Source organism: Mauremys mutica, chromosome 2, assembly GCF_020497125.1.
Source record: "Mauremys mutica isolate MM-2020 ecotype Southern chromosome 2, ASM2049712v1, whole genome shotgun sequence".
Classification (NCBI taxonomy): Eukaryota; Metazoa; Chordata; order Testudines; family Geoemydidae; genus Mauremys; species Mauremys mutica.
This window is the reverse complement of record NC_059073.1, coordinates 203,961,770-203,986,821: the sequence shown is the minus strand read 5'-3', so window position 1 is coordinate 203,986,821 and position 25,052 is coordinate 203,961,770. Positions and strand designations below refer to the sequence as shown.

Here is a 25,052-nt window from a genome sequence, read left to right as displayed (position 1 = left end):
TTAGCTTCACTGGGTTTATACTCAAACAGTGTGTCTCCGAGTGCTCTACCAGTATTTATAGCTGATGGAATCTTCTGTCTTGCTGGCCCCACTCATTTTGTGATTTGTACTGAGTGCTTCAGATTCCCAACTACTGCGGTGACTCTCTTCAGGGCATAATTTCTGCCACAGGGGGCTCACAGCTTGCCACTAGAGGAAACTGGACCAGTTAACTGTACTTTGTCTATAAAATCTGAAAAAAAATGAACAATTAAACATCCCTCTTCCAAGTATATGGCAGCTAGTGTAATTAAGTGGAATTTCTAGAAAGTCTTTGTTTAGAAACCAAGTTTAAATGCTCTGATTTTTAACCTTCTAAACAATTTTTTTGCTTAAAATATTTGATCTTCAAACAAGAGCTGCAGGAGCCTGTTAATTAAATGGCATCTTGTATGCAGTGTTTTTGTAGCCATGTTGGTCCCAGGATATTAAAGAGAGAAGGTGGGTGAGGTATTAGCTTTTATTGGACCAATCTGTGTTGTTGATGAGAGAGACAAGCTTTCAAACACAGAGGCTTTGGCTACACTTACACTTCAAAGCGCTGCCGCGGTAGCGCTGCCGCGGCAGCGCTTTGAAGCGCTAAGTGTAGTCAAAGCGCCAGCGCTGGGAGAGAGCTCTCCCAGCGCTGTCCGTACTCCACCTCCCTGTGGGGAATAACGGACAGCGCTGGGAGCCGCGCTCCCAGCGCTGGGGCTTTGACCACACTGGTGCTTTGCAGCGCCGCAATTTGCAGCGCTGGAGAGGGTGTGTTTTCACACCCTGCTGCAGCGCTGCAAATTTGTAAGTGTAGCCAAGCCCAGAGCTTTTCTTCAGGTCTGGGAAATGTACTCAGAGTGTCACAGCTAAAGGCAAGGTGGACCAGATTGTTTAGCATAAGTAGTTAACACATTTCAAGGGACCATTCAAGGTAAAGTGGCCCATTAACCCTTCTCCAGTCATGGGTAGAGGGAGTTTAAAAAAAAGTTGGGGGGGGGAGGGTGTTAAGTGTGTATATATTGTTTTAATAAACCATCAATCCAATGTGTCTACTCAGTCCATGATTTTTAGTATCTTGCAAAGTTAAAAATTTAAGCTCCCAGGCTTTCTCTGTTGAAGTTATTGCCAAACACATCCATTTCATTCTCACCCATAACAATTTTACATTCAACAACAAACACTTTGTTCAAATCATGGGGGCACCAATGGGTACTAGGATGGCTCACCAATATGCCAACCTCTTCGCAGGCCACCCCGACAAAGAATTTTTGGACAAATGCAGCAAGAAACCAACAATACACCTGAGATATATTGATATTTTCAGCCTCTGGATAGATAACCTAAATTCCCTCATGGATTTCCACTACAACTTCAACAACCACCACCATGATTCTTTCTCTAGAACACTCCTACCACACTATCAACAACTTCCTGGACAGCTTCAACAATGGAACTCTGCAGTTCCATATACAAGAAACTCCTGGATCACCACACCTACCTTCACAGATCCCGTAATCACCCCGAGCACATCAAGAAATCTGTTATCTACAGCCAGGCACTCAGATACCACAGAATATACTCTGAGGAGAAAGTCTGGGATATACCTGAACACATGTAAAACTGCCTTCACCAAACAAGAACATTTCACCAGAGAAGTAGAGTGCATCATAGAATGGGTCACTCAAATACCCCAAGAGAATCTGTTTCAATACAGAAATAACCCCCCTTCAACTGCACACCTCTAGTAAACACCTACCATCCCACACTGGCACCCATACAGGGTATCATCAAATAAGCACAACCCATACTCAATGGGAGCCACACCGTCAAAGAAATCTTTCCTCAACCCCACTTCTGGCCTTCAAATAACCCCTTAACCTCTCCACCTCATCATCAGAAGCAAGCTCCCACAGACCAAGACACACCAACTTAAAGTGGCACCAGACCTATCAGAACAACAGATACAACCTGCAGATATATCTCCACTGCTATGATGATCAACACACCTTTCAAGATCCATAGGTCCTACACATACCTATCACAACATGTGGTGTACCTCATCCAGTGCACTAAATGCCCCAATAACAACTATGTGAGTGAAATGTGACAATCACTATGCTCTCAAATGAATGCACACAGACAAATAAGAGATAAAAACCATCATATCACAAAGCACTCACTCAATATCCAACCTCAGTCTTCATCCTCAAAGGAAACCTGCACCACACCTTTAAAGACAAGCCTGGGAACTTAAATTCATCACTTTGCTAGATACTAAAAATCATGGACTGAATAGAGACACTGAATTTATGGCTTATTACAAGTCTATAACCCACTTAACCATTACCCCTCCCCTCGCCATCTCCTTTTTCTCTCCCCCTCCTCTGACTTGAGGGGTGTTAATGGGCCACATCACCTTGAATGGCCCCTTGAAATATGTGTTAACTACTTACGCTAAACAATCTGTTCCAGTACATTTCCCAGACCTGAGGAATTCTGTGTAAGCTCGAATGCTTGTTTTTCACACCAACAGAAGTTGGTCCAATAAAAGATATTACCTCATCCACCTTGTCTCGCTACACGGCATCTTACCACTTTATTAAATTTAGAATACCAGCTCTCAAATTGTAATCCGGGGACCACTGGTGAGCCCTTGCTGATGGTCTACATAGTGTTGGCTCTTCACATGGTGCTGTTTCCAATTGCATTAAAGGCAGCTAAGATACATTAAACGGTTTCCTAATATTACTCTTCCATGTAAACAGTATGCTGTGGGTGCCATAACAGTGCTATATGATTAGGAACAGGAAAGGAAGTGGTCCACACGGTCACAAACAGGAGAAGAGGTGGCCCATGATCTGAGTTTTATATTGAAATACGATCCACACTATAAACAATTAAAGAATCCTTGGGCAAAAAATTCACACCAACTACAGCCTGTGGTCTTGTAGTGCTCTTAGAATATAGGTAACTAAATGACCGTGCACATTTCAATATTGCTATGGCTAGATTCACTATTTTTCTTTTCAATGTTTTGAATTTATATTCAAGTACTTTTTCTCCCTCTGTAAATGGTCTTTATTTATGATTTTAATTAACCTGAATATTTAGACAGAGATCACTGTGGCCTACATAAGACTTCTCTGTGAGCCTTAATTAATTGATTTGCAGAGCTACTTGAGGTATTAGGTTAACCAATTACCCCTCAACAAACTCTCAGATTTCTATTTTTGCATTTTTATTTTTATAAAATGAGAGTAGGTGGAGGAGGCTGCCTGTGGAAAAGAGAATGCTGCAGAAACTAAAAGGAAAAAGGATGTGTTTTGAATTAACTATTTTCAATTAACGCTGATTCATCTCTCCTCCTGGTTAGTGGAGACATTCAGCACAAACCGCAAAGGACTTTTTTTTCCTTTAAATTCCTATTGCTAGTCTCCTTTAAAAAGATGCTGCCCCTGCATTGTTAATTTCAAGGGTTATATAATCAGGCTTCCTACTCCATGCAAAAATTACTACCCAAGAGTCTTTGGCTGCAGTACATAGTTTCCCACTTTACGAAGATTAAAGAGAAATTGTATGTTATTAAAGACAAAAGGGCACTTCTTCCAAAATAATGCACCCAACAACATGAACCATGGGTGTGCTGGGTGACAATGGCAATATATCTATTATGCCCAATAAAGTTCACCTACAGGAAGGCTTTTCTACTACTTAGCTCCACCAGAAATAACTTTGAGAGTTATTGAGTGCTCTGTGGGCTTTTGCTTGGCTCTCTTCCCCTTTCTTTCCAGGCTAAACTATGGGAGCAGTCAGATCACGCCACATTCTCAACTGGCTAACTGCCAGATGATAGTCACCATTTTAACCAAATAGTGATTCATGAAGCATTACAATCTGACATTACTCAATGGCCTAAGAGCGCACAGTCTGTTTTTCCATTTCACTCTTCTTTATTCAGAAAGTATAACAAAATCAGAATACTAGTACAGGCATTCCCTTGTGAAACATACCAGGTAAAAGGTCGCTCATTGTTTGGAAGCTTTTAGGGGTAATATATAGGGAAGCTGTCTCTCTCTCTATATATATATATATATATTTTAATCCACAAGCCCTTCAGAGGTCCTGCTAGGGCAACAATCAAGACTTCTTGATATAGTGAGAGAGCTCATGCTGTTACAATAACCCCATTTTCAAGTACAAAAGGCAGTGATATGACTGTAGATACTCCATATTCCATTTCAAGACCACCCCACTGAGGCAGTCATTGGCTTGGAGGATTTCCAGCTAAATCCAAATTAGAAAAAGATTGACCCCTCTGAGAGTGACAAAGTTTGCAAGCGCTCTACTCATTATTTCTTAAGTCAATTCTTTCAACCCACTGTGACTAACCATGTGTATCCTATCACCTGTTCAGACAACACTCTTAACAGAAGTTTGCTCTGGAGTCTTTATCCCAGAGTAATGCCAGTTAATTATTTTTAAATAGGCAATTAAATGGTATTAGTTTCTGATGGGTGGCCTTGTTAAGATACCTCTTTGCACATTCTGCAGACTTGGAACATTTGCCCCAGGGGTTATATTAAAATTAATCATAAAAAGGATGCATCAAGATGCATGCATAATAAATCAGAGCAACTACATGACCTTACTGTTGTAACCATTGTCCTTTCTCCTTACCGCCCCCCTCGCCCTTGTTACTGGGGTTTTGTTCTTTTTCCAATTACTTATCTTGTTAAGTCTAAACTTTCAGATTTGTGGAGATTGGCTCAGCTTGTATGCACACAAGAGAGGTGAGAAGAAGACTCATGATGGCTTCCTCACTTTGCACTCATTATTATTAGCTATTTGTTTTGCAGTAGCACCTAAAAGCCCTATTCAAGGAAGCAAGGCCTCATTGTACTAGGCACCACAGGCACACGCAACAGCACTGCCCCTCTGCCATGTACATTAGCCAAACCGGACAGTCTCTATGCAAAAGAATAAATGGACACAAATCTGACATCAGGAATCATAACATTCAAAAACCAGCAAAGAATCCTGTGGCACCTTATAGACTAACAGACGTTTTGCAGCATGAGCTTGCATTCAAAAACCAGTAGGAGAACACTTCAACTTATCTGGTCACTGAGTGACAGACTTAAAGGTGGCAATTTTGCAACAGAAAAGTTTCAAAAACAGACTACAATGAGAAACTGCTGAATTGGAATTAATTTGCAAACTAGATACCATTAACTTGGACTTGAATAGAGACTGGGAATGGCTGGGTCATTACACAAATTGAAATTATTTCCCCATGTTAAGTATCCTCACACCTTCTTGTCAACTGTCCGAAATGGGCCATCTTGATTATAACTACAAACGTTTTTTTTCTCTTGCTTATAATAGCTCATCTTAATTAATTAGCCTCTTAGAGTTGGTATGGCAACTTCCACCTTTTCATGTTCTTATGTATTTTCTTACTATATGTTCCATTCTATGCATCTGATGAAGTGGGCTGTAGCCCATGAAAGCTTATGCTCAAATAAATTTGTCAGTCTCTAAGGTGCCACAAATACTCCTGTTCTTTTTGCGGATACAGACTAACACGGCTGCTACCCTGAACCTGTAACAAAAAAGACACTCCCTGTCTCAAATTGCTTACAGTCTAAGTAAGCCCATCACGGTCCTTACTTTTTACTGGGCACAAGGTCTCTGTGAGTTTAGCATCAACAGCATCATTAGCTTCCTTGATATGAGCAGGCCCCCTGTGTGGGAGGAGGAGCATATGCAAGCACCTTTGCAAAACATGGAGCAGAAGCTGTCCCCGAATCAGTAAAAATGTATGCTAGAACTCCTGATGGAGCGCAGTGGCAGCACCCCCTTCAAAGTGCAGAAGTATCCTAAGGGCACGGTTATAGCCCACAGAGAAGTCAGCTCTTTGGGGGAGTGTGGTGGATTTCCTTCACCCCTGGAGCACTCCACTGCCATCTGGTCGTGGTGCTGCCGTTCTCTTTGGCTACCAGTGTCCCCCTGCAGGCTGTCAGCCGGCCTTTGTGGGCCTTATGTCACTTGGCCCTCTGGCTGGGCCCTTCAGGGGTACGACAAACTCAGACATTAGAAACAGGTCCTTGCCCATCAGGGCCAATAATAAACAAACTAGTTTCTTACTCTTTCTGGGTTACAGTCCCTGCCAGGGGTTGAATCAGCGGAGTTCCTTCTTATTCCCAGCCACTGACTGTGGCCTGACCCAGCCTGGTTCCTCTGGCTGCAGCCTATGGAGCATCCCTCCTTGCTCCTCTGGCTCCAGCTAGGAACTGACTTGTGGACAGCAGGCAGCTACCTTTTATTTCAGCCTGCTGAGCCTTGATTGGCTGTTGCTGGTCCATAGCCGTTCTGACTGCCAGAGGCCAAATCTTGCTGGTTTCCCAAAGGGCTGCTCTGTTCTTTACAGAGAACTGTTTCCTGGGGTGGGGTGCAGCAGAATAGTGGGGCCTCCAGTGGGACCACAAAGACCTGGTACACCCAGTCACTGGGAGGGACCATGTCTTTTATTTGCCTGCAAAGCAGCATGCACACCTATGGTGCTGCATAAATATGATACTAAAGCAATTAATCTGATTGTCCAATATAGTTCTTTGCAAGGCATGGTGCAAGGAACTTTTTGACCAGGGGTCAGATTTTAAACTTGTGTAAACCAGTATAATTCTGTTGAAGTGAATGGAGCTATACCAATATACACCAGCTAAGAATCTGGCTCATGTTTTTTTGAACTGACACTAGTTTAAAACAATCCATTACTTAAAGAACCAAAAATATTCCATCTTTCCTTTAGAGATTTGCCTAAACAACGTTTTACCCAACCCTCTTTCCTCTTTGGTGGTTCAGATAAAACGGATCCCAGATCCAAACAATCCCAGGATTATGGTTAGGTTTAGTAAAACCAAAGCCAGCTGATGATTGCCAAACCAAAGGGAGACTCCTTGACCACTCAGTAACTGTGCAGAAGATGCTGCTGTTGCTGCTGAGAATGTACATGTTACATGTCTCTACGGATCTCTATAAACATTTATAATGGCACATTGATGGGGTTTTTTTTCTGAAAATCCTGTGCAATGGGTTCATTACATATTATTAAACATTAAGATTATAAAGGTTTAAAGCTGAATGACTTGGCCATCTTTTCTTCATCTTCATTTTCATCCTGGAAAATTTTCCAAATCTGTAATTTTCTAAAAACATCCATCAGCTTTGGTTAAGGACAGTGCACTGCTTATCTTCTAGGATGAGAATATTGCCGGGACTATATTTTATGCACAGAAATCTGACTTTCACATCAATCTCTAGTTCTCAAATATTTATCTCTCTAGATTTACTCCTAGCTTTTATAGTTTTTGAATTCATGTTGCATTTACAGTCAAAATAAAAGTATAGAAATGTGAATCTCATCAAAATGCGGGTGGGGGTGGCTGGGTGCATGGTGGCAAATTTTGGAACCAACTTTGGGTAGCATGTTGAATACACAGTTTCTCTCCTGAACTTCTGCTCCTGGGGAAGAAGGGGGGTACTGTTAGGGGAAAACAGTCATGTAGAGTGTGGTTTAGTAAAGTGAGCTGTACAATCCAAAACTGAGCAATGGTGCATGTGGCTTCTATGCCTATAACTTATTCATCCCAAGGGGCACAGGTTATGGATTTGAGTACTTTTTAAAATCTGCTAGCTTTTGAAATATTTAAGCATCACATTATGTTTAATGTAAATGATCATAAAAGAAGAAAATTAAGGACGGGAAGTAACTAGAAAGGGGTGTTGAGTTGTGCTCACCACAAGTAAAAGTGATGGGCCTTTGATGAGGTATATAAATAATTAGTAGCACAATTTAAAAGCAGTCTTTTAAAAAAGAATGTTCAGGTTCTGAATACCACAGTAGCTGTGTGTTATTAATTTACAGCCTTATTTTCCAGAAGCAGGTAGAGCTTTTGACCTTGTCATCAGCAAGATACCAGAAGATCAAGAGAGAGTGCAAGGTATTTAACTCTTGCTGCAAAACCATTGCTTCAGATTTTGTCAAATGCTGGGCCTAAAATGACTGGACCTATTCCAAAGGTCAGAGTTCATATGAGGAAAATTCAAAAATTCCCACTGAAGCATAGGACACTCAAGGACGAAATTAACTAAAAGATTCCTTGGTTAATTCCTTTTAAGAAAAGTCTTCATAGTTGGATCTAAAAACTAATACTGCCAATAAGTTATGCTCCTGAGCTAAACTAGAATAGAGAAATAAGTGAAATGCCAGACTATACAGGCCTGAGCAGTACCTTGTCGCCGTCGACTATTGAGTTTCCTAAAGCAGGTGCCTTCGACAAGTCGGTTAAGACGTTGTTGTTTGATCAGCTCTAAGATTTCAGGCTGAATCTTCTCTTTTAACTCCCTGGAACAAACAAACGAAAAAAAACCAGGCACTTTTTAGATTTATTCACGTACCATTTTTTCTCACTGAGATAGACAGCATCATGAGAGACTCAGCTTGATTTTGGGGATAGTAGTCTTACTTCAGCACCCAACCTGCTTCAAGGAGGGAAGTTGTCTAGTGGCTGGCATGCAGAAATGGGAGGTCCTATTCACATCACTGTCAGTAAATCAGTATGTGGTCTTAGGCAAGTAATTTAACCTACTTGTGCCTCAGTGAAGCCATCTATAAAATAATACTTAGTATCGTACATCACAAAGGCACGTAATGCACCTCACAGGATTATTGTGATGCTTACTTGCTTAATTGACATAATCAGATGCAATGTTCTATGAAAGTGCACCAGTTATTGTTATTATTTAATACAAGAGAGAAAAGATAATGCAAGTTATACAGTCTGAAACACCAAGAGAAAATAGTGAGCAGTCCCAATTCCAGCTCAGACAAAATAATAACTGATTATACTTGATTGTTTTTATTTCCATATCGCTCTGTGAATTTACTACCATATGGAGTTTGTTGAAAAGTTCCGCAGGTTTTGATACTAATGTGTATCTAGCGTTAAATGTTGATTTCAGACACTGTCATAAGGATGCACAGGTGACTGAATTCATTGGCTATCTCCTTACTTAGATTAATTAAGAATACATAAAGGAGAGGTTGAAACATCAACTTGACAGCAAGTCTAGTAAGACTAAGATGTAACTGAATGTGTAGAGGGGTCATAAAATATGAAATGTGTCAAGACCATAATTTTGGGTTGCTGTGTGAATAAAGTATCATAGAAACATAGAATCTCAGGGTTGGAAGGGACCTCAGGAGGTCATCTAGTCCAACCCAACTAAATCATCCCAGCCAGAGCTTTCTGAAGCCTGACCTTAAAAACCTCTAAGGAAGGAGATTCCACCACATCCCTAGGTAACCCATTCCAGTTCTTCACCACCCTACTAGTGAAAAAGTTTTTCCTAATATCCAACCTAAACCTCCCCCTCTGTAATATCAGACATCATTGTGTATAGCAGTAATCACAGCCGAGACTCAGGAAAGGAGTGCAATTGTAGAGGTAAACCAAAATTCCTCCCCTCTGGAAAACATCAGACTTTCCATCTATGTTGATTGCTATGTTCATGTATCACTTCATCTCACATGCCCTCTGCATGCAGAAACCCCACTGAAATCATAGCAAGTTCTGTGCGTAAAGATTGCGCCCTTAATCAGATATGCCATAATCCTCCCAGGTACTAGTTAAATGCTTATGAATATTGGAACAGGAGTTCTTGATGCACAATCTGCTGTATATTTACAAGCTGTGAAAAATTTATCCATTCAAATATCAAGTGACTACAACTATAGAAACAAACTAACTTTAGAAAGTGTTTTATTCATACTCTTATGATTATTTTCAAATCCCATAGTTTTCCCACTGACAGCCATGGTATGAATATTCTGCATGGTATTTATATACTGTCAAAAGACTTTAGTACTTGAATAGGTTTCTTGGTTTTCCAAGCTGGCTCCTAAGTACACTCCTTAGGAAAGAGATGGAGAAAAGCCCCCCAAATACAACAGCAATGAGACACAATCTGGATTGGTTTAGCCATTCTTTAATACAGTGAATATCTCACTGAAATGGCCTCAAGTGTTGGAGCACAGTATAAAGAACAGTTTGATATTTATGCAGTTCAAACCAGAAATTGGATAATTATCACTAAAATGCACAGAATCATAACACTATAGAAATTAGACATGAAAGACCTAAAAAGGTCATCTAGTACATCCTAGTCCAATTGGTCAGGCTCAGTGTTTCTTCCTCGGGCCAAGGACTGTATAGTGACACAAATTGGGGGCTCTCTAAATAAGAATACCTGAGAAAAGTTAAATAATTCTTATTTATCCACTGCCAAACAGGTTTACCGAGTGGCTCGCTGAATATAGAGAGCACATTGTCTCTGCTCTGAAGAGCTCACAGCCTAAACAGACAGCATGCAGGCCAGGCACCAGGGAAATGTGGACTTACAAATTAACAAGGTGATAGAAGCGGTGTGAGGTAAATCCCACTCCCCTCACCTCCCCTCCGAGATTGCAGTTTCCCTTTGTTTCCCTTTCGTTAACTCCCATGTTTCCTCCTCTCCCCATTGTTGTTGCCCAACATAAACCAGAGGCAGAGAGTGAATTTGAACGCTAGCCAATCCAAAAATAAATAAAACCCCTCAAAAGTGGCTCAGTATCCAAAGGCTTTCTTGCTATAAGACAGAGGGAGGAGGGGGCCCCTTCTTTCTCTCTCTACTGATATGGCCTGCAACACTGCAGTATCCGAGTGCCCGGCAGAGATAAATACCCTGTAATGCTGAGAAGTATTATTATCCTAGTTTCTACAGATGGGGAAATTTGGCATGTGGAGATTACTGGGGAGATTTTCAAATGCACAAAGAAGAGAGAGGTGCCCAATTCTCACTGATTTTCAATGAGCCTTTGAAAATCATCCTCTAGTGACTTGAGCCTAGATCCTATGCCTTTAGCACGATACCATCTCCCCTCCTGCCTGGTCAGCCTTCACTCTAGTGTCCTCAGCTGCGGTGGCCAGTATAAAATTGTTCTCTATCATACTTTTTCCAGTGCTTTGTCCAACCCCAATTTAATTTTATTAAGCAACATGGCACCAAATACTTCCTTTGCAAGACTATTCCAAAACCTAATTCATCTCACTGTCAGGAAGGCTTTCACTCTTACTACTTTCAGATTATATAAAATGGGGTGGGATACACTGAGCAATCCTGCTAATTACTACCCACGGACCTAAATAAAGGCCATTATCCTCTGAAGCATTTACATTTCCTCAATCACTGCAGTCAGTGGGAGTTGAGGGAGTTCAAGCATTGTAGGGTTGGGCCCAAAACCAGAACAGCCACTCCACTTACTGGTAGAAATATCTCACTCTGCCTAATTTGAAAATCAAATCTGGAGAGCAGTAACATAGCGGAACACAATTTTAAATATATTTTTGGAACGTTTTTATCTTCTGATTTCAGAGTAGAATAAAATCCAGTTTGTACACGGGGAAAGGGCAAGATAGCAAGGAAAATATGAGGCAGGGATAAAACAGCTGATTGCATTTTAGTTTCTACTACATTCCAGCAATTTAATAATCACAAGAGTTAGCGAGTTGGAAAGGATCAAACACTTGAGAGAGCCAAATAATAAGGTATCACTAACTTTATGATTCTCCCCATTGGTCTCAGCACACCATCAGCTACTTGCTTTTAAAACACACATCCTAGCTACTCGTAGCTCACAAGATCTTTAGAAATTATTTTAATTTTTTAACAAATCAACAGAGGGTTTTTTAGTACCAATTTCATCTGTCTCTAACCCTGTACCTTTCCAACGCACAGCTCAGATTCCTTCCAATCGGCAAGTCACTTTTTCTAGAATTGGGTATTTTATAGTCATTTAAATCATTATAACACAATAGAAAAGTAATCCCAAAGCACCTTTCATCTATTATATTGTATTCTCTCCTATTCATTAATGCTTCCTGAACAGTTATTATTGACACTTTCCAACCTAGCAGAAAATTGTTAAAGATAAAAGAAAGGTATAAAAACCCATATCCCTCCAAATGTTCCCCTCTGTGTTGCTGACTTACAAACAATCCATCCCTTACAACTGCTTCATTAACAAACTCTCCTTAAGCCACTCCAGCCGCCTCTTAGGCCTGGTCTACACTAGGGTGGGGGGTCGAACTAAGGTACGTGACTTCAGCTACGCGAATAGCGTAGCTGAAGTCGAACTACCTTAGTTCGAACTTCTTACCTGTCCAGACGCCGCGGGATCGAAGTCCACGGCTCCCCCGTCGACTCCGCCACCGCCGTTCGCGGTGGTGGAGTTCCGGAGTCGACGGGAGCGCATTCGGAGTTCGAACTATCGCGTCTAGATTCGACGCGATAGTTCGAACTCCGAGAAGTCAAACGCTACGCGTCGACCCGGCAGGTAAGTATAGAACCTACCCTTAAAAATCATAATTTTACCTTTTATTCACCGCTCTACTGTTATTTAGTGTGCCAAAGAAATGACCTAGTGCTTTGCATAGCAACATGATCAGTAGAACTGGGTACACCAGGGGTGGACAAACTACAGCCCACGGGCCGCATCCGGCCCTTCAGGCATTTTAAACTGGCCCTCGAGCTCCAGCCAGGGAGCGGGGTTGAGGGCTTTCCCTGCTCTGCACATGCTGTGGTGCTCGGAAGCAGCGGCATGTCCTCCCTCAGGCTCCAACGCGTAGGGGCAGCCAGGTGGCTCCGCATGCTGCCCCAAGCACCACCCCTGCAGCTCCCATTGGCTGGGAACCACGGCCAATGAGAGCTTCGGGGTGGTGCCTACGAACGGGGCAGTGCGCAGAGCTGCCTGGCTGCACCTCCAGGTAGGAGATGGAGGGGGGACATGCTGCTGCTTCCAGGAGCTGGTTGAGGTAAGCACTTCCCAGAGCCTGCACCCCTGACCCCCTCCCGTGCCCCAACCCCAGGGGCGGTTCCAGGCCCCAGCACGCCAAGCGCGTGCTTGGGGCAGCATGCCACGGGGGGGGCGCTCTGCCAGTCACCGGGAGGGTGGCAGGCAGGCTGCCTTCGGTGGCATGCCTGCAGAGGGTCCGCTGGTCCCGCAGGCATGCCTGCGGGAGGTCCACCGGAGCCGCGGGACCGGCGACCGGCAGAGTGCCCCCTGCAGAATGACGCCGTGCTTGGGGCGGTGAAATGTCTAGAGCCGCCCCTGCCCAACCCCTGTCCCCAGCCTGCCCTCTGAACCCCCTGGTCCCAGCCCGGAGCACCCTTCTGCACCCCCAATTCCTCCATCCCCACCCCAGAGCTCACACCCTGAGCCGGAGCCCTCACCCCCTCTGGCACCCCAATCCCCAATTTTGTGAGTATCTATGGCCCTCCATACAATTTCCATACCCAGATGTGGCCCTCAGACCAAAAAGTTTGCCCACCCCAGTGTACACCCTTCCATCTTCTTTTCTTCTTCTGCTAGCCTTAATCCTATCTATGTGGAGTCGGCACTTTTAGTCCTCCTCCTCCATTCCAGTCTGTCTTGAAGCAGTTCCTCAGAAATTCCACGGCTAATCGAATACTTTTGTATGAAATTCATCCATCTAATTTTGGATCTTTCCAACCCTTCTCATACCCTCTGCTTCTAAATTTAACGCCCTGTTTCCTATCTATTCTTCTGAACTTCTTTTCACATGCCCAAACCATCTAAGCCTGAATTTCTCTCAGCTTTTCTTTAATTAATTCCACCATCACACTTCCCTCAATTCATTCATTTCAAACATAATCCAGCCTGGTAACTCCAAGCATCCATTTTAACTTTTCCACTGTATTCAAGATCTGCTCCTGTCTCCTCCTCAGTGCCCATCATTCAGAGTCATACAAAAATGGATTTTGTAGATCTTATTTTCAATTTGATAGGCATTCTCCTATCATAGATCAAGTTGCTCACTTCCTTCCATTTAGTCCATGCCTTTCCTGTTCTGCTTATAAATTCCTTGTTGAGTTCATCATTATCCTTTACTATTGAACCTAGGTTTTTGAACGTCCGCACCTTTTGGTAATGGCTGGGCTCCCAGACTTAGAATTCCATTGTTTTACTGCAAGGTATCAATGAATCTACTGACCACATAACCTGTTTTATTTCTGCTGATTTTCATGCCATTTCTTTCAAATATACACCTCTATTTTTCTAAATCTTCTTCACTTCCTCTTTGCTCTCTGCCGCAAAAAACATCTCCAAAAAACATGCACGGGGGGCTATTCTCTGGATGTCTTTTGTAAGTGCATCGAGCACCAACATGAACAAAGAGGGGCTCGGGGCAGAGCCTGGATGTGCTCTGACTCTTATTCGTAACTATTTTATTTCTCCATTTGGCTTTTTAACTGTGGGTGCATCCTTCCATAGCCATTCAAACACACCCTGTTTTCCCATGGATTTGCTGTTTTGACAGAACTGGAAGCAGATAAGACTTGAGCTCTGATGTCCCAATAACACTGTGACCTTAGGGAAACAAAATTGCTCCTTCCAAAAGTGAGCTAATGCAATTATGTGAGTCTAAATTAATAAATAATAAAATTATTATTAATAATAATAATAATGCAACCATTCCCACTTCAAACTCAAATGAAAGTTGATTTGGAGCACAGTAGTCCAAAAGTTTGAAGAGCTATAACTTCTGTATTTTATATGTGGGAACACCAGCAAAAAGGCTCCTTCATGCTGGGGCAGTGAATAGTTACCATCCATTAGTCACATCCTACTACAGCTCTAAATAAGGCTAGTGACGTTATATTCAGTTGTGAACAATTTCTTTCTAAGTATCTGCAATTCTTTAGCTCTCTGTAGAGAACCAAAACTACCTTCTCTGGCTTGTTCTCTCTTTTACACACAATGGATTCATGATTTTGTACTTATGTTATTAGTGGCATCTACACAATTTGTGAGTTCAGTACATGGAGCCAAATCACAGGAGAAACTAAAAGAGCACTTTCCCTTCACAATCAAGAATAAGTGATCAGAGATGCAATCAAAATGGAAACTCACAGAATTTAAATCACCATGAATACAGTCATGATTGTTTAAACAGCTTTGTTATTTATTTCTTAAGCTTAACATTTGTCTTGGATCTGAAATGAGTTTCTTTAACATTTACACTGCTTTTAATTGTATCATGGAATGGATTCATTACATTTTGTGGACGCAGACTTTACACTGTGACAATGGCGAGCAACACTGATATTTGGAATCAGAGAGCTTGTTCTGCACTAGCAAATTTCACCATGATAGGCAAGGCTCAAAGTGAATATAAATAGTTGACCTGTATTACTGATAAATAGTTGACTCACTGGGAAAGTGAGGAAAACAAGAAGCTTTGGGAACAAGTGTAGCACCACTAAGCTGCTTTGAATCTCTGAGTGTTACAAAAGATTGGCAAAGAACTGCTTTGAAGTGTAGGGATGCAAAGCATTTGTACTCCAGTTTTGAACTGATGCAAGACTATAGGTGATATCAATTCTAACTGGGTGCTAGGTCCTATCATTCTAATAATCTGAAGACATAAAAGCATCATTGTCTCTTTCATTCCAGTCACCATTATTAAATTTTTTAACTCTGCTTAGTTTATGCTTTCACCATTGTCCTGTCAGAGAAAGGCCCATGGAGTTTGCACCTAAGTGTATTTTTGCAGATAAACCAAATCCAGAGTCTCATATATGAATCCTTTTGAACTCCAGAGTGATGGAACTGAAATACCTAAATACAAATCCATCTTTACAGTTTCGTCCCATTCAACTTCAAATGTGGCCAACGTTTCATGAAATGTTGGTTTAAGATGACGGAACTCTCACAGTTTCTCAGCAGAGCATCTCAAAAGGTTTCTGCTAGTCTGGATCAAAAGACGAGAGATTTGAGCACCACTGAAGATGAACCTGCCCTATGTCAATAGTTTGGCTTCAAGCCCTACCCCAGTACATATCCAAATGTCACTTCCATGGCCCATCTTTAGGATTTTCACATATAATGGAGATGAAGACATTTTGAAAAGCAGACACAAGCTATAATAGAGATACCACAACTGATACATAGCATTAGACCATATGACATGAATATTACACTGCATATATGTTAACAAGAAATCACCTAGAAATAAGTAACTGTACCTTACTAACAAACATCAAAGATAAAACAAGCAAAGAAAAGATGACACTATCACGCAAACACTTTTTTATGGAGCCAGTTTATACTGGTGCTATTGCTCTGGGCTATTTGCCTGGCTCAGAGAAGTGATATTTTGAATCTTTATGGGGCATTGGACAGAAGACAAAATTTCACCTTAAAAAAATAAATGTGCACACACAACCACACAAAGCATGGAAATGTCAAAGCATTATTTGCTGCAAATAAGTCATGCTTGGCCCTATAGGGATTAGCTAAATCTGTTTTAACTGAACTCAAAGAAACAGTTGAGATTCCCAGCAGAAGAAAGCATATGCACTTCAATCAGATGCTATTCCACTGCTTTTGAGCAGTGCTCCCTGGGCAATTTTTCCCCCGGGTTCTCCCTGAACAGTTCACAAATGTTATTCACATTTGTTAGTCCTTCCATGCAAGAAGTGACTTAGAGAGAGGAAAGTACTTACAGAATTGGACGAGACTGGAAATCTTCCTGGTTCATCCTCTCAGACTGACGGATTTTCAAAATTTCTGTGTAACTTAGATTCTGAAGTTTACTTTTGAATTGATCCAGAGAGCTAGGCTTGGTAGTGAGTGCTCTCATTATTTGCTCTTTCACCACCTGCATTACCTGTGGATGAAAGCAAGAAAGCATAATTTTTTTAACTCTTTGGTTTGGATTTCAAATAATATTCCAGTATATGTTGCAATTAGGTGATGTGAGGAACAGGAGAATTTTAATAATTATCAGTAGCGATCACAAAGCAAATTTTGCACCATCGACTGCAAAGGCGTTAACCTCTAACTGGATGCCACATATAACAACAAGGGCTCAAATACACCACAATAAATAATCCTCTTGGGGGACTCACTTACAATACAGTTATCTGCTAATACTGTTAAAAAGCGATTCCTGTTTTCTAGTGTGAACGGGACTGTCACTGTCTTACAGTACCATGCTATACCCCTGGTTTGGCCAAGGCCATAGCATGGTTTGGGGACAAAGGAGTAACAGAAGGTTGTGTCTCTTCTACATTAGAAGATAGATCTACATTGGAAGGGGAACCAACCAAACGGAATGCCCCAACACAGTTTTTAATGTAGAAAATTGTATAGTCTGTAATAGGGTGACCAGTGCGAAAAATTGGGACGGGGGTCGGGGGTAATAGGCACCCATATAAGACAAAGCCCGAAATATCGGGACTGTCCCTATAAAATCGGGACATCTGGTCACCGTAGTGTGTCAGAGTTCGGAGACTGAATTCGCTCCCTGGTTTCTGCCAACTCAGCCCATGCTGTGGGGCCCCTTCAGAAAGTCTACGTGGAGACGGAATGCAACAGTGCAAACTGTTGGGGGTCTGGAGCTGGGTGGATAGCTCACAAAGCTGGAGAGCATCCATAAGAAGGGCTTTATGACACTCCTAGTGGAGTTTAAGCTGCCCTCCCTAGCAGAGGGCAGTATCAAAGTCTGATAACTGCAGTACTTTGCTCCATTCTGAATTGCATATGGGGAGGGGAGCATCTGATATATATACACACACACACACACACACACACACACACACACACACAGGTATAACTGCTGTGTGATTATGATGTGCTTTTCTTTTCCATTCCAGTTTTCTCCCCCTTTGCCTTTCTCGAGACTATTTGGTTCAACCACTCGAGTTTCAACCTCGGCCTAGAGGGTCACTGATTTTCACACTGTCTCAGGCACCCATTACTTATTCACAAGGAGTAGAGTAAATAGCGCAGGAAATGAAGCTAGTAACAAAAGAATATAAAATCAGGAGAGGGTGATCAATTTTCTAAGGCTGCTATAGGATTGCTTTTGAAGCAGTGCCATAAAAAATGCAGACCAAAGAATTAGAATGAAAGATGTCTGCACAACAGACAGATATCTGCATATTAACTATTTTGCTAGGAGAAAACTGTTGAGACACAGTTAACTTAGGGGATTTGTTTGGCACCAGTACCCATAAATATATATCACAGATTGATCTCTCTCTCGCTTGCTCTCTTTGCTTCTTTCCTCACTGCTGGTACAAATAACATACTTTGAAATGCTTATCAGATTCTGTCTTTAGGTGGAGTGGGGGAAAAAAACAGTTTATCAGACTTAAAAAGATTTTTCTCCTTCACAGCCAAGCCAGGCTGACAAGGAGGAGGAAATAGTAACATTGAGCCCAGATCAAAGCCGATCTGTGATAGGAATTAACATCTAGGAAAAGAGGATAGAAAATATTCTTGCATAGTTTTTTTCTTTTCTTTTATTCCTTTGTCTTCACTAATACTTCTAAAAATGGAAGCTTGATCCCTTAGACTACACATTCTGAAAACTTTTCTTTCCCCAAACGTGTGTACATTATTGTTTTAGTTTCACTGCATCAACCTTGAAACTGTCATCATCTGAGCTGTGTTTTTGACATTCATTTCTTGAGATGCAACACTCCTTTTAGATATGAGCTATATACTCATTCTAGTCTTGCTACCAGGTGCAGTAAGCAAATCGAAGCAATTAAAAAGAGATAAGAAAAGCTCTCTGTTGCACAAACTGAACACTCCTGAGCTTTTTCCAACAATCCATTTCCAAAAGATGATGCTGTTTTTTCCCCTATAATTCACTCTCTTCAATCAGGCACAAGTTTACATTTCCACATCTACTTCCAAAGGGTCATTTTCTGCTGTCCTTACTCAGAGAAGCACTTTGAGTATGAACTTGCAGAGTAATATACTACTCTTCATAAGTTTGGTAGACTCTGGCCCAAACAAAGTAGAGGGTCCTATCAATCAATTCACACATTTTAATATCCCTATCGTGGTATTTGGGCTAGATCTGTAAGATTTTTTTAAGGATAATTCATCAGGTAAAAATATCTAGGATTCTTTATTCCATGTTTCAGCTGCTGTTCCTTCACCACTTATAGGGATGTTTGCTTTCAGGTGGCTGCTGTCTGCAGTCCATCAGATAGACCTCTTCTAACTGGTTATTCTACTTAGCTTATTGGCATGGGGTGAGTGATTGATTCGGTTGCCTATTTCAAAGAGGATTCCTGCATGCTTTTAAACTGATCATTTAAGAGGAACAATTTTCTCATTGGCTACATTAACAATATAGCAAACAGATTAGGCAAGTCAAAGTATTAAATATGCCATCCCTGGCTACTGATTACCCCAGAAATTAAATGTAAATGAGCACACTATCATGATGTTTGAACACGAAGGGACTGATCCAAAGTTGATGGGAATCTTGGCGGTGACTTCAATGAGCTTTGGATAGGCCCTAAAGGAGTTTCTGAAGTCTAATGAAAAAAATGTCCATAAAAGAATAGTCAGAAGCTGATGCTCCTAACGTAAGGAACAGGTGTACTACTTATTCATAAACCCATATTAGACAGACAAGGTTCCATCTGATTTCTGGTTCCATCTTTCTTTTTCTGTCTTCTTGGCAGCAATTATAGCACCAGTGAAGGAAAACATGTCACCCCAGTTCAGTTTTTCCAATGAGCATGAATTTGGCCCTGGGTATCCCCTCTATTTATCAAGACTGTTACAGGTACATTTTCAAATGTAGATACTTAAAATTAGGCACCTAAATAAGTGGCCTGATTCTCAAAGAGGCAGAGCACCCCCAACTTCCATTGAAGTGGAGTGCTCAGCACCTCAGAAAATCAAACCATTAATTTAGATGCTAATGTTGCAAACACTTACACACATGCTTAACTTTAAGACTCTGAGTGATCCCTGTATTTGCAGTAGCTGTTGTAATGCAAATAATGTGTGTGTTTTCCAGTGCTATAATCTTGAACGCTAACCAGAGGAGAATTCTTAAAGACTGATCCAGTCCTCTTTGTGACACCTTTTCCCCCATCAGCACAAGATGGCAGAGTCAACGGGCATGCCTTAAAAACTAGTGCACGCCAGAGCTAAGCCACTGAGGCCATCAACTTATTTTTAGTGTTAGTTGTGGAATGGTATTTAACAAGTCAAGCTAAGTGCCACAGCTCTTAGTTGAGTCATCTCCCTAGTATTGGGAACCACTGCCAACAACTTCTTATCTGCTCAAAATCTCTAAAGTTGAGTTGCTAGCTCTTGATTACTGCTGCTTGGGAGATTAATTGCTCTAAGCTTAGGCTCAACACATTTAAAAATTGACCTTACAGGTGTAATTAAAGGAACTCTTTTCCTGAGTGTTTCTCAGGATATACCTACACTACTAGACCTATAGAGACACAGCTGCAGCCACACCACTGTAGCACTCTGGTGCAGACACTTACTACAATGATGGAAGGAGTTTTTCCATTGCTGTAGTAAATCCACCCCCTTGAGAGGAGTAGTTAGGCTGATGGAAGAATTCTTCCATTGACCTAGCAATGTCTACACTGGGGCTTAGGCTGGCTTTAACTACGTCCCTTGTGTGTGAATTTTCCACACCTCTGAGCAACATAGCCAGGCCGACCTAAGTTTTAAGTGTACACCAGGCCTCCATGTTGTTAAACATAAATGTTATATATGGTGATTGCAAATGTATTATATATTTTTTTACCATAGGACATATGCAGGATTAGATTTTGAGGGGGGAACATTTTCTTCATTTTGTATCCTTTTTGTTTGATTTTTTCTAGACTGATGCCCTGTTATGTGGTGAGGCAGAACTATGAGTTGGGCAGTTTGCTAAAGGTGGTCAACTTAACCGAGAATATTCAAAGAGTTGGAGTGTAAAAAATTAAATTTATTTTTGATGCTGTAAAGCACAGTGACTTAAGGCCAACTTACTTGTCTGGAATGAGATGGCGGTACCTTTCATGTCTTACGAATCTAACCTATCTACTGGATTTCTAAGTTGGCCATTACTATTTTACCTAACTTCAGATACAACTTTTTAGATAGCTCTCAACATATCCTTGTTTGACCTCATCTCTGTCAAGTCACATTTTGATTAATTCTATCTTCCCACCACTCCTATCTTTTTCTCTTTTGTTCTCTCTTATCTCTTGGCATCAGAATTTATTTCTATGCAAAATAAAGACAATCCTATTCAAGTAGGCAGATCAGAGGTCTGAACCCTTTGACTTTATAGTAAGGGCTTGTCTACACAACCCCACAGGGCAGACTACGGAGGTATGCGTTGCAGCATGCACTGATGTGCTGCACCGTAACTACCCCCACGTAGACCCTACTAGCATGAACTAAAAGGTACCTAGATTGCGTTAACACAGTCCTGGTTGAAACAAGTCATTTAAATATCAACACTGTTAACTATTTCAGCACTGACTGTTTTAACAGACATCAGAGGGGTAGCCGTGTTAGTCTGGTTCTGTAGAAGCAGCAAAGAATCCTGTGGCACCTTATAGACTAACAGATGTATTGGAGCATGAGCTTTCGTGGGTGAATACCCACTTCTTCAGATGCCACATCTGAAGAATGCCACATCTGAAGAAGTGGGTATTCACCCACGAAAGCTCATGCTGCAAAACGTCTGTTAGTCTATAAGGTGCCACAGGATTCTTTGCTGCTTGTTTTAACAGAAACATCCAGCATCAATGCATCAGCACATGTGGTAGTTGTAGAGATGGGGCGGCGGGGGGGGTGGAGGGAGGGGGATAGCTTCCTTAAATCAGTTTTTGTAAGAGTGCAATGCCATAGCCTCAGAGTTCTTCAAGGCTGATCTCCCCCTCCTCAAGTCTCAGCTCCAGGATTCATTCCCCAAATGAATTTCCTGTCCTCTGCCCAGGAGGAGAGTAGAGATTTGGGGGTAGGAATGAGCATCTATTAGTCTCCTTTTCTACGCCTACCCTGGACAGGGAGTGGTGAGGAAAGATATGAGCTTGAACACGAGGTAAGGAGAACAACTGTTTTGCCTTTCAGCTCCTAGCGGCCATTCCTGAGGATGCTAAGCAGCAGTCTCCCCTTCCTGCTTTTTCCATCTTTTTCTGGTCTTATCACTCACCAGTGACAGATTCTTCCCAGCAATATGAGGAGTCAGACTGGCCAGAGTGGCTGGGGATAGGAGAAGTGAGATTGTCGCTTATCAGAGATCTGTGGAAGTGGGGGGAAATGACCAACTACATTTCTCTTCAGATGCGGGCAGGTGGGAAAAGAGGTTCCGTGGCCTAAGTACTACGCAGAAGATTATTTTGAGAATGAAGCCAGGAGGGAGTTGGAACTTAGGTATTCCTGGTGGAAGTAAAGTAGATAGCTTTGCCATTGCTATGTCTGGGTGTTCTGTAAATACAGTTCAGAGGAAATGGATCATTAATTGCTGCACTAGACTCATTATATCCCTGACCTACAGCACATCTTCAGGCAAAGGAAATAGTCTGCTGGGAACTAAACACATGGCTTGGTTTTACATTTCATTTCAGGAGTACAATCTACTGGCTGCACTGACACATTTTCCTTGGTGAATGCGTATCTGCACCAGTTCCCTTGGAGACCTCCAATCTACTTATAACATTGTTTTGGGGATTTTTTGGTTGACTGAAGTCAGAAATAGAAGCAGAGGTCTGGACTCTGAGGAACAGCAGCTTGAATTTGATGCAGTAAATGACAAAAATACGGCAAAGGATTTCTAGGAGAGAAGTGATGTGGCTGGAGAGATAGGGAAGGAAGATGACTTCAGTAGTGGCACATTCAATAGACTGGAGGAGGCAAGATAGGAAGAAAAAAGGCTGGAAAGAAGGGTATAGCTATGAAGAAGAAGGATGGGCAGGGCGGGGACAGGGGTGTAGAAGGGTGGAATGTTGTTATTGCAGCAAAGCTGTTATAGCTGCTCAGGGCTTCGGTCCTTGGAGCTCCGGTGTGATCAGCACTAGCAGAGAGCACAGCCTGCTAATTCAGCAGACCTTGATGTTAATTATAGGGAAAGACCAGAGGCATGGTTTGGTGACAATGGCAGGTGGCCAGGTTTATTGCCCTCAAGACACAGTCCTAATGACTTGCACAATTTGCACAAGTACATTAACAACATGGCAAGGAGCAGCTCAGACAGCAGCAGGAGTCTTTGCTGTCCCCTCGGCCACACAAAAGGTAAAGGCAAGGTCTCCTGACATATATAGATTAAGATGAACAACTGGAATAAACAATTTCCATACCACCTTACATGTTTTATGACATCTGTTTGTTACTTCCCCTTGTACCTTTTTTCCTGGTAGTTCAGACAAACCATCCCTATTCATTATTCTGTCAAACCTCTATCTTGTGCTAGATTGGAGTGTATTCGTATTGGCATTCTGGAATATATTTACGCAACTATTTAGTGCCTAGTACTTTCTAGGAGTACTTATGTTTTAGCAACGCTAGCAGCATCTTTGCCAAGTTTATGTATCCGACAGTGAACTTTAATACATGGCCTGACTTTCATTCACAGCCTCTGTTTCAGGCGTAAGGTTTTGCACCAGGACTAGTGCTCCAGGCTCTCTCTTTACTACGAGGGGTTTTAGCAGTATGGATTAGCACAATGAAGATGGAATCTGGTTTATATTAAAAGAGAAAGAAGCAAAAGCACCAGTGAAAGATCAGATAGGGTGGGACAACGATATGAGAGACTGTGAACCTGGGAGACGGCACTACAATGGAGTTTCAACGGTGACAGAGCAGGAAAGCAGAGGAGAAGGATCTGAAGAAGAGATAATGGAAGAAGATCAAATGAAAGGAAAGAGACGGGACAAAAGGAGGAGTAAAGGAAGGGGTAAAGGGTAAAGCGTGAGGTCAGGAGACAGCCAATAGAAGGGAAATATCAACAGAGACTGGGATGAAGGAGGAGAGAGTGGAACTAATGGTGGAGGAGGGAGAAGTGAAAAGAGGTGTTTAAGAATGTGTGAAATGCAGGACGAATGAGTCTAGGCCCTGGTCTACACACACCCCCTAATTCGAACTAGGGTACGCGAATTCAGCTACGTGAATAACGTAGCTGAATTCGAACTACCCTAGTTCGAAAACTTACCCGTCCAGACGGTGGGGAAGCGAAGTCCGCGGCTCGCAGGTCGACTCCGGCAACTCCTCCTGACGCGGTGGAGTACCGGAGTTCGACCTAGCGCTTCCGGAGTTCGAACTATCGCGTCTAGATCAGACGCGATAGTTCGAACTCCGAGAAGTCGAACTCCCCGCGTCGGACTGCAAGGTAAGTGTAGACCAGCCCTAGGAAAAGGACTTGAGAAGAAAGTCATCAGCAGGAATCTTGCAAGAACTAATCATGTGAGTTTTCATGCATTTTGGTTCAAAAACGGTGAGAATAGCTCACAACATTTTGCAGAATTGAATCAGCACAAAATCTGGCCTCAAAACTCTCATCTAAACAATCTGAATCATCCAAACAACACTTCCTGAGTCCATCTCTGATTTAAATAGGAACTACTGAGGGATGAGAAGCATGAATATTTGCACCAAAAATGAGACTTAAATTGGTCTCCTTTCTGTTCATCATGCCCCTGGAGCAAGTGAGGCTTGAGATGACTCCTGAATGACAAAGCTTTTCTGCCCAAGTAAAATGATGTGCAAAGTTAATATGACCGTCTCTGTAAACTCGCTTGTTAGTTAATTGAAATCTTAGTTTAACCAAGATTACATTATTTCTCTCAGTATCTGACAAAGTCCCCTGGCAAAATAAAACATGCACAAATCATTTGTGGGTGGCATTTAATCCAGGGCTTTTCACTAATAAAATGTGCTTAGCTCCTCAAACAAGTTTTCAAGGAGGGAGAGGAGATGGAAAAGAGAGAGAGTGTGAGAGAAGGGGGAGGAGGAGAGAGAATGTCTACACTTTAATTTTTAATCATGTTTTAACATGTGATAATTAACATGCTGTAAATTCTAATGGAGACAGGAAACAAATATTTAGGTTAAATACGACTAGAAACAAATATTTATGTCCTAG

At 41.9% G+C, this 25,052-nt stretch overlaps 1 protein-coding gene across 6 annotated transcripts in view; it reads right to left on the bottom strand.

The window, feature by feature from the left end:
* ELMO1 (engulfment and cell motility 1) overlaps positions 1–25,052 on the bottom strand; it is a 459,394-nt gene that overhangs the window by 27,519 nt on the left and 406,823 nt on the right. For all 6 annotated transcript variants that reach the window (XM_045005400.1, XM_045005399.1, XM_045005401.1 and 3 more), the window contains 2 exons: positions 16,645–16,808; positions 8,310–8,422 (listed from right to left, as the gene is read on the bottom strand). In XM_045005400.1, the coding sequence (XP_044861335.1) occupies positions 8,310–8,422; positions 16,645–16,808 (277 nt within the window). The remainder of the gene's footprint in view (positions 1–8,309; positions 8,423–16,644; positions 16,809–25,052) is intronic.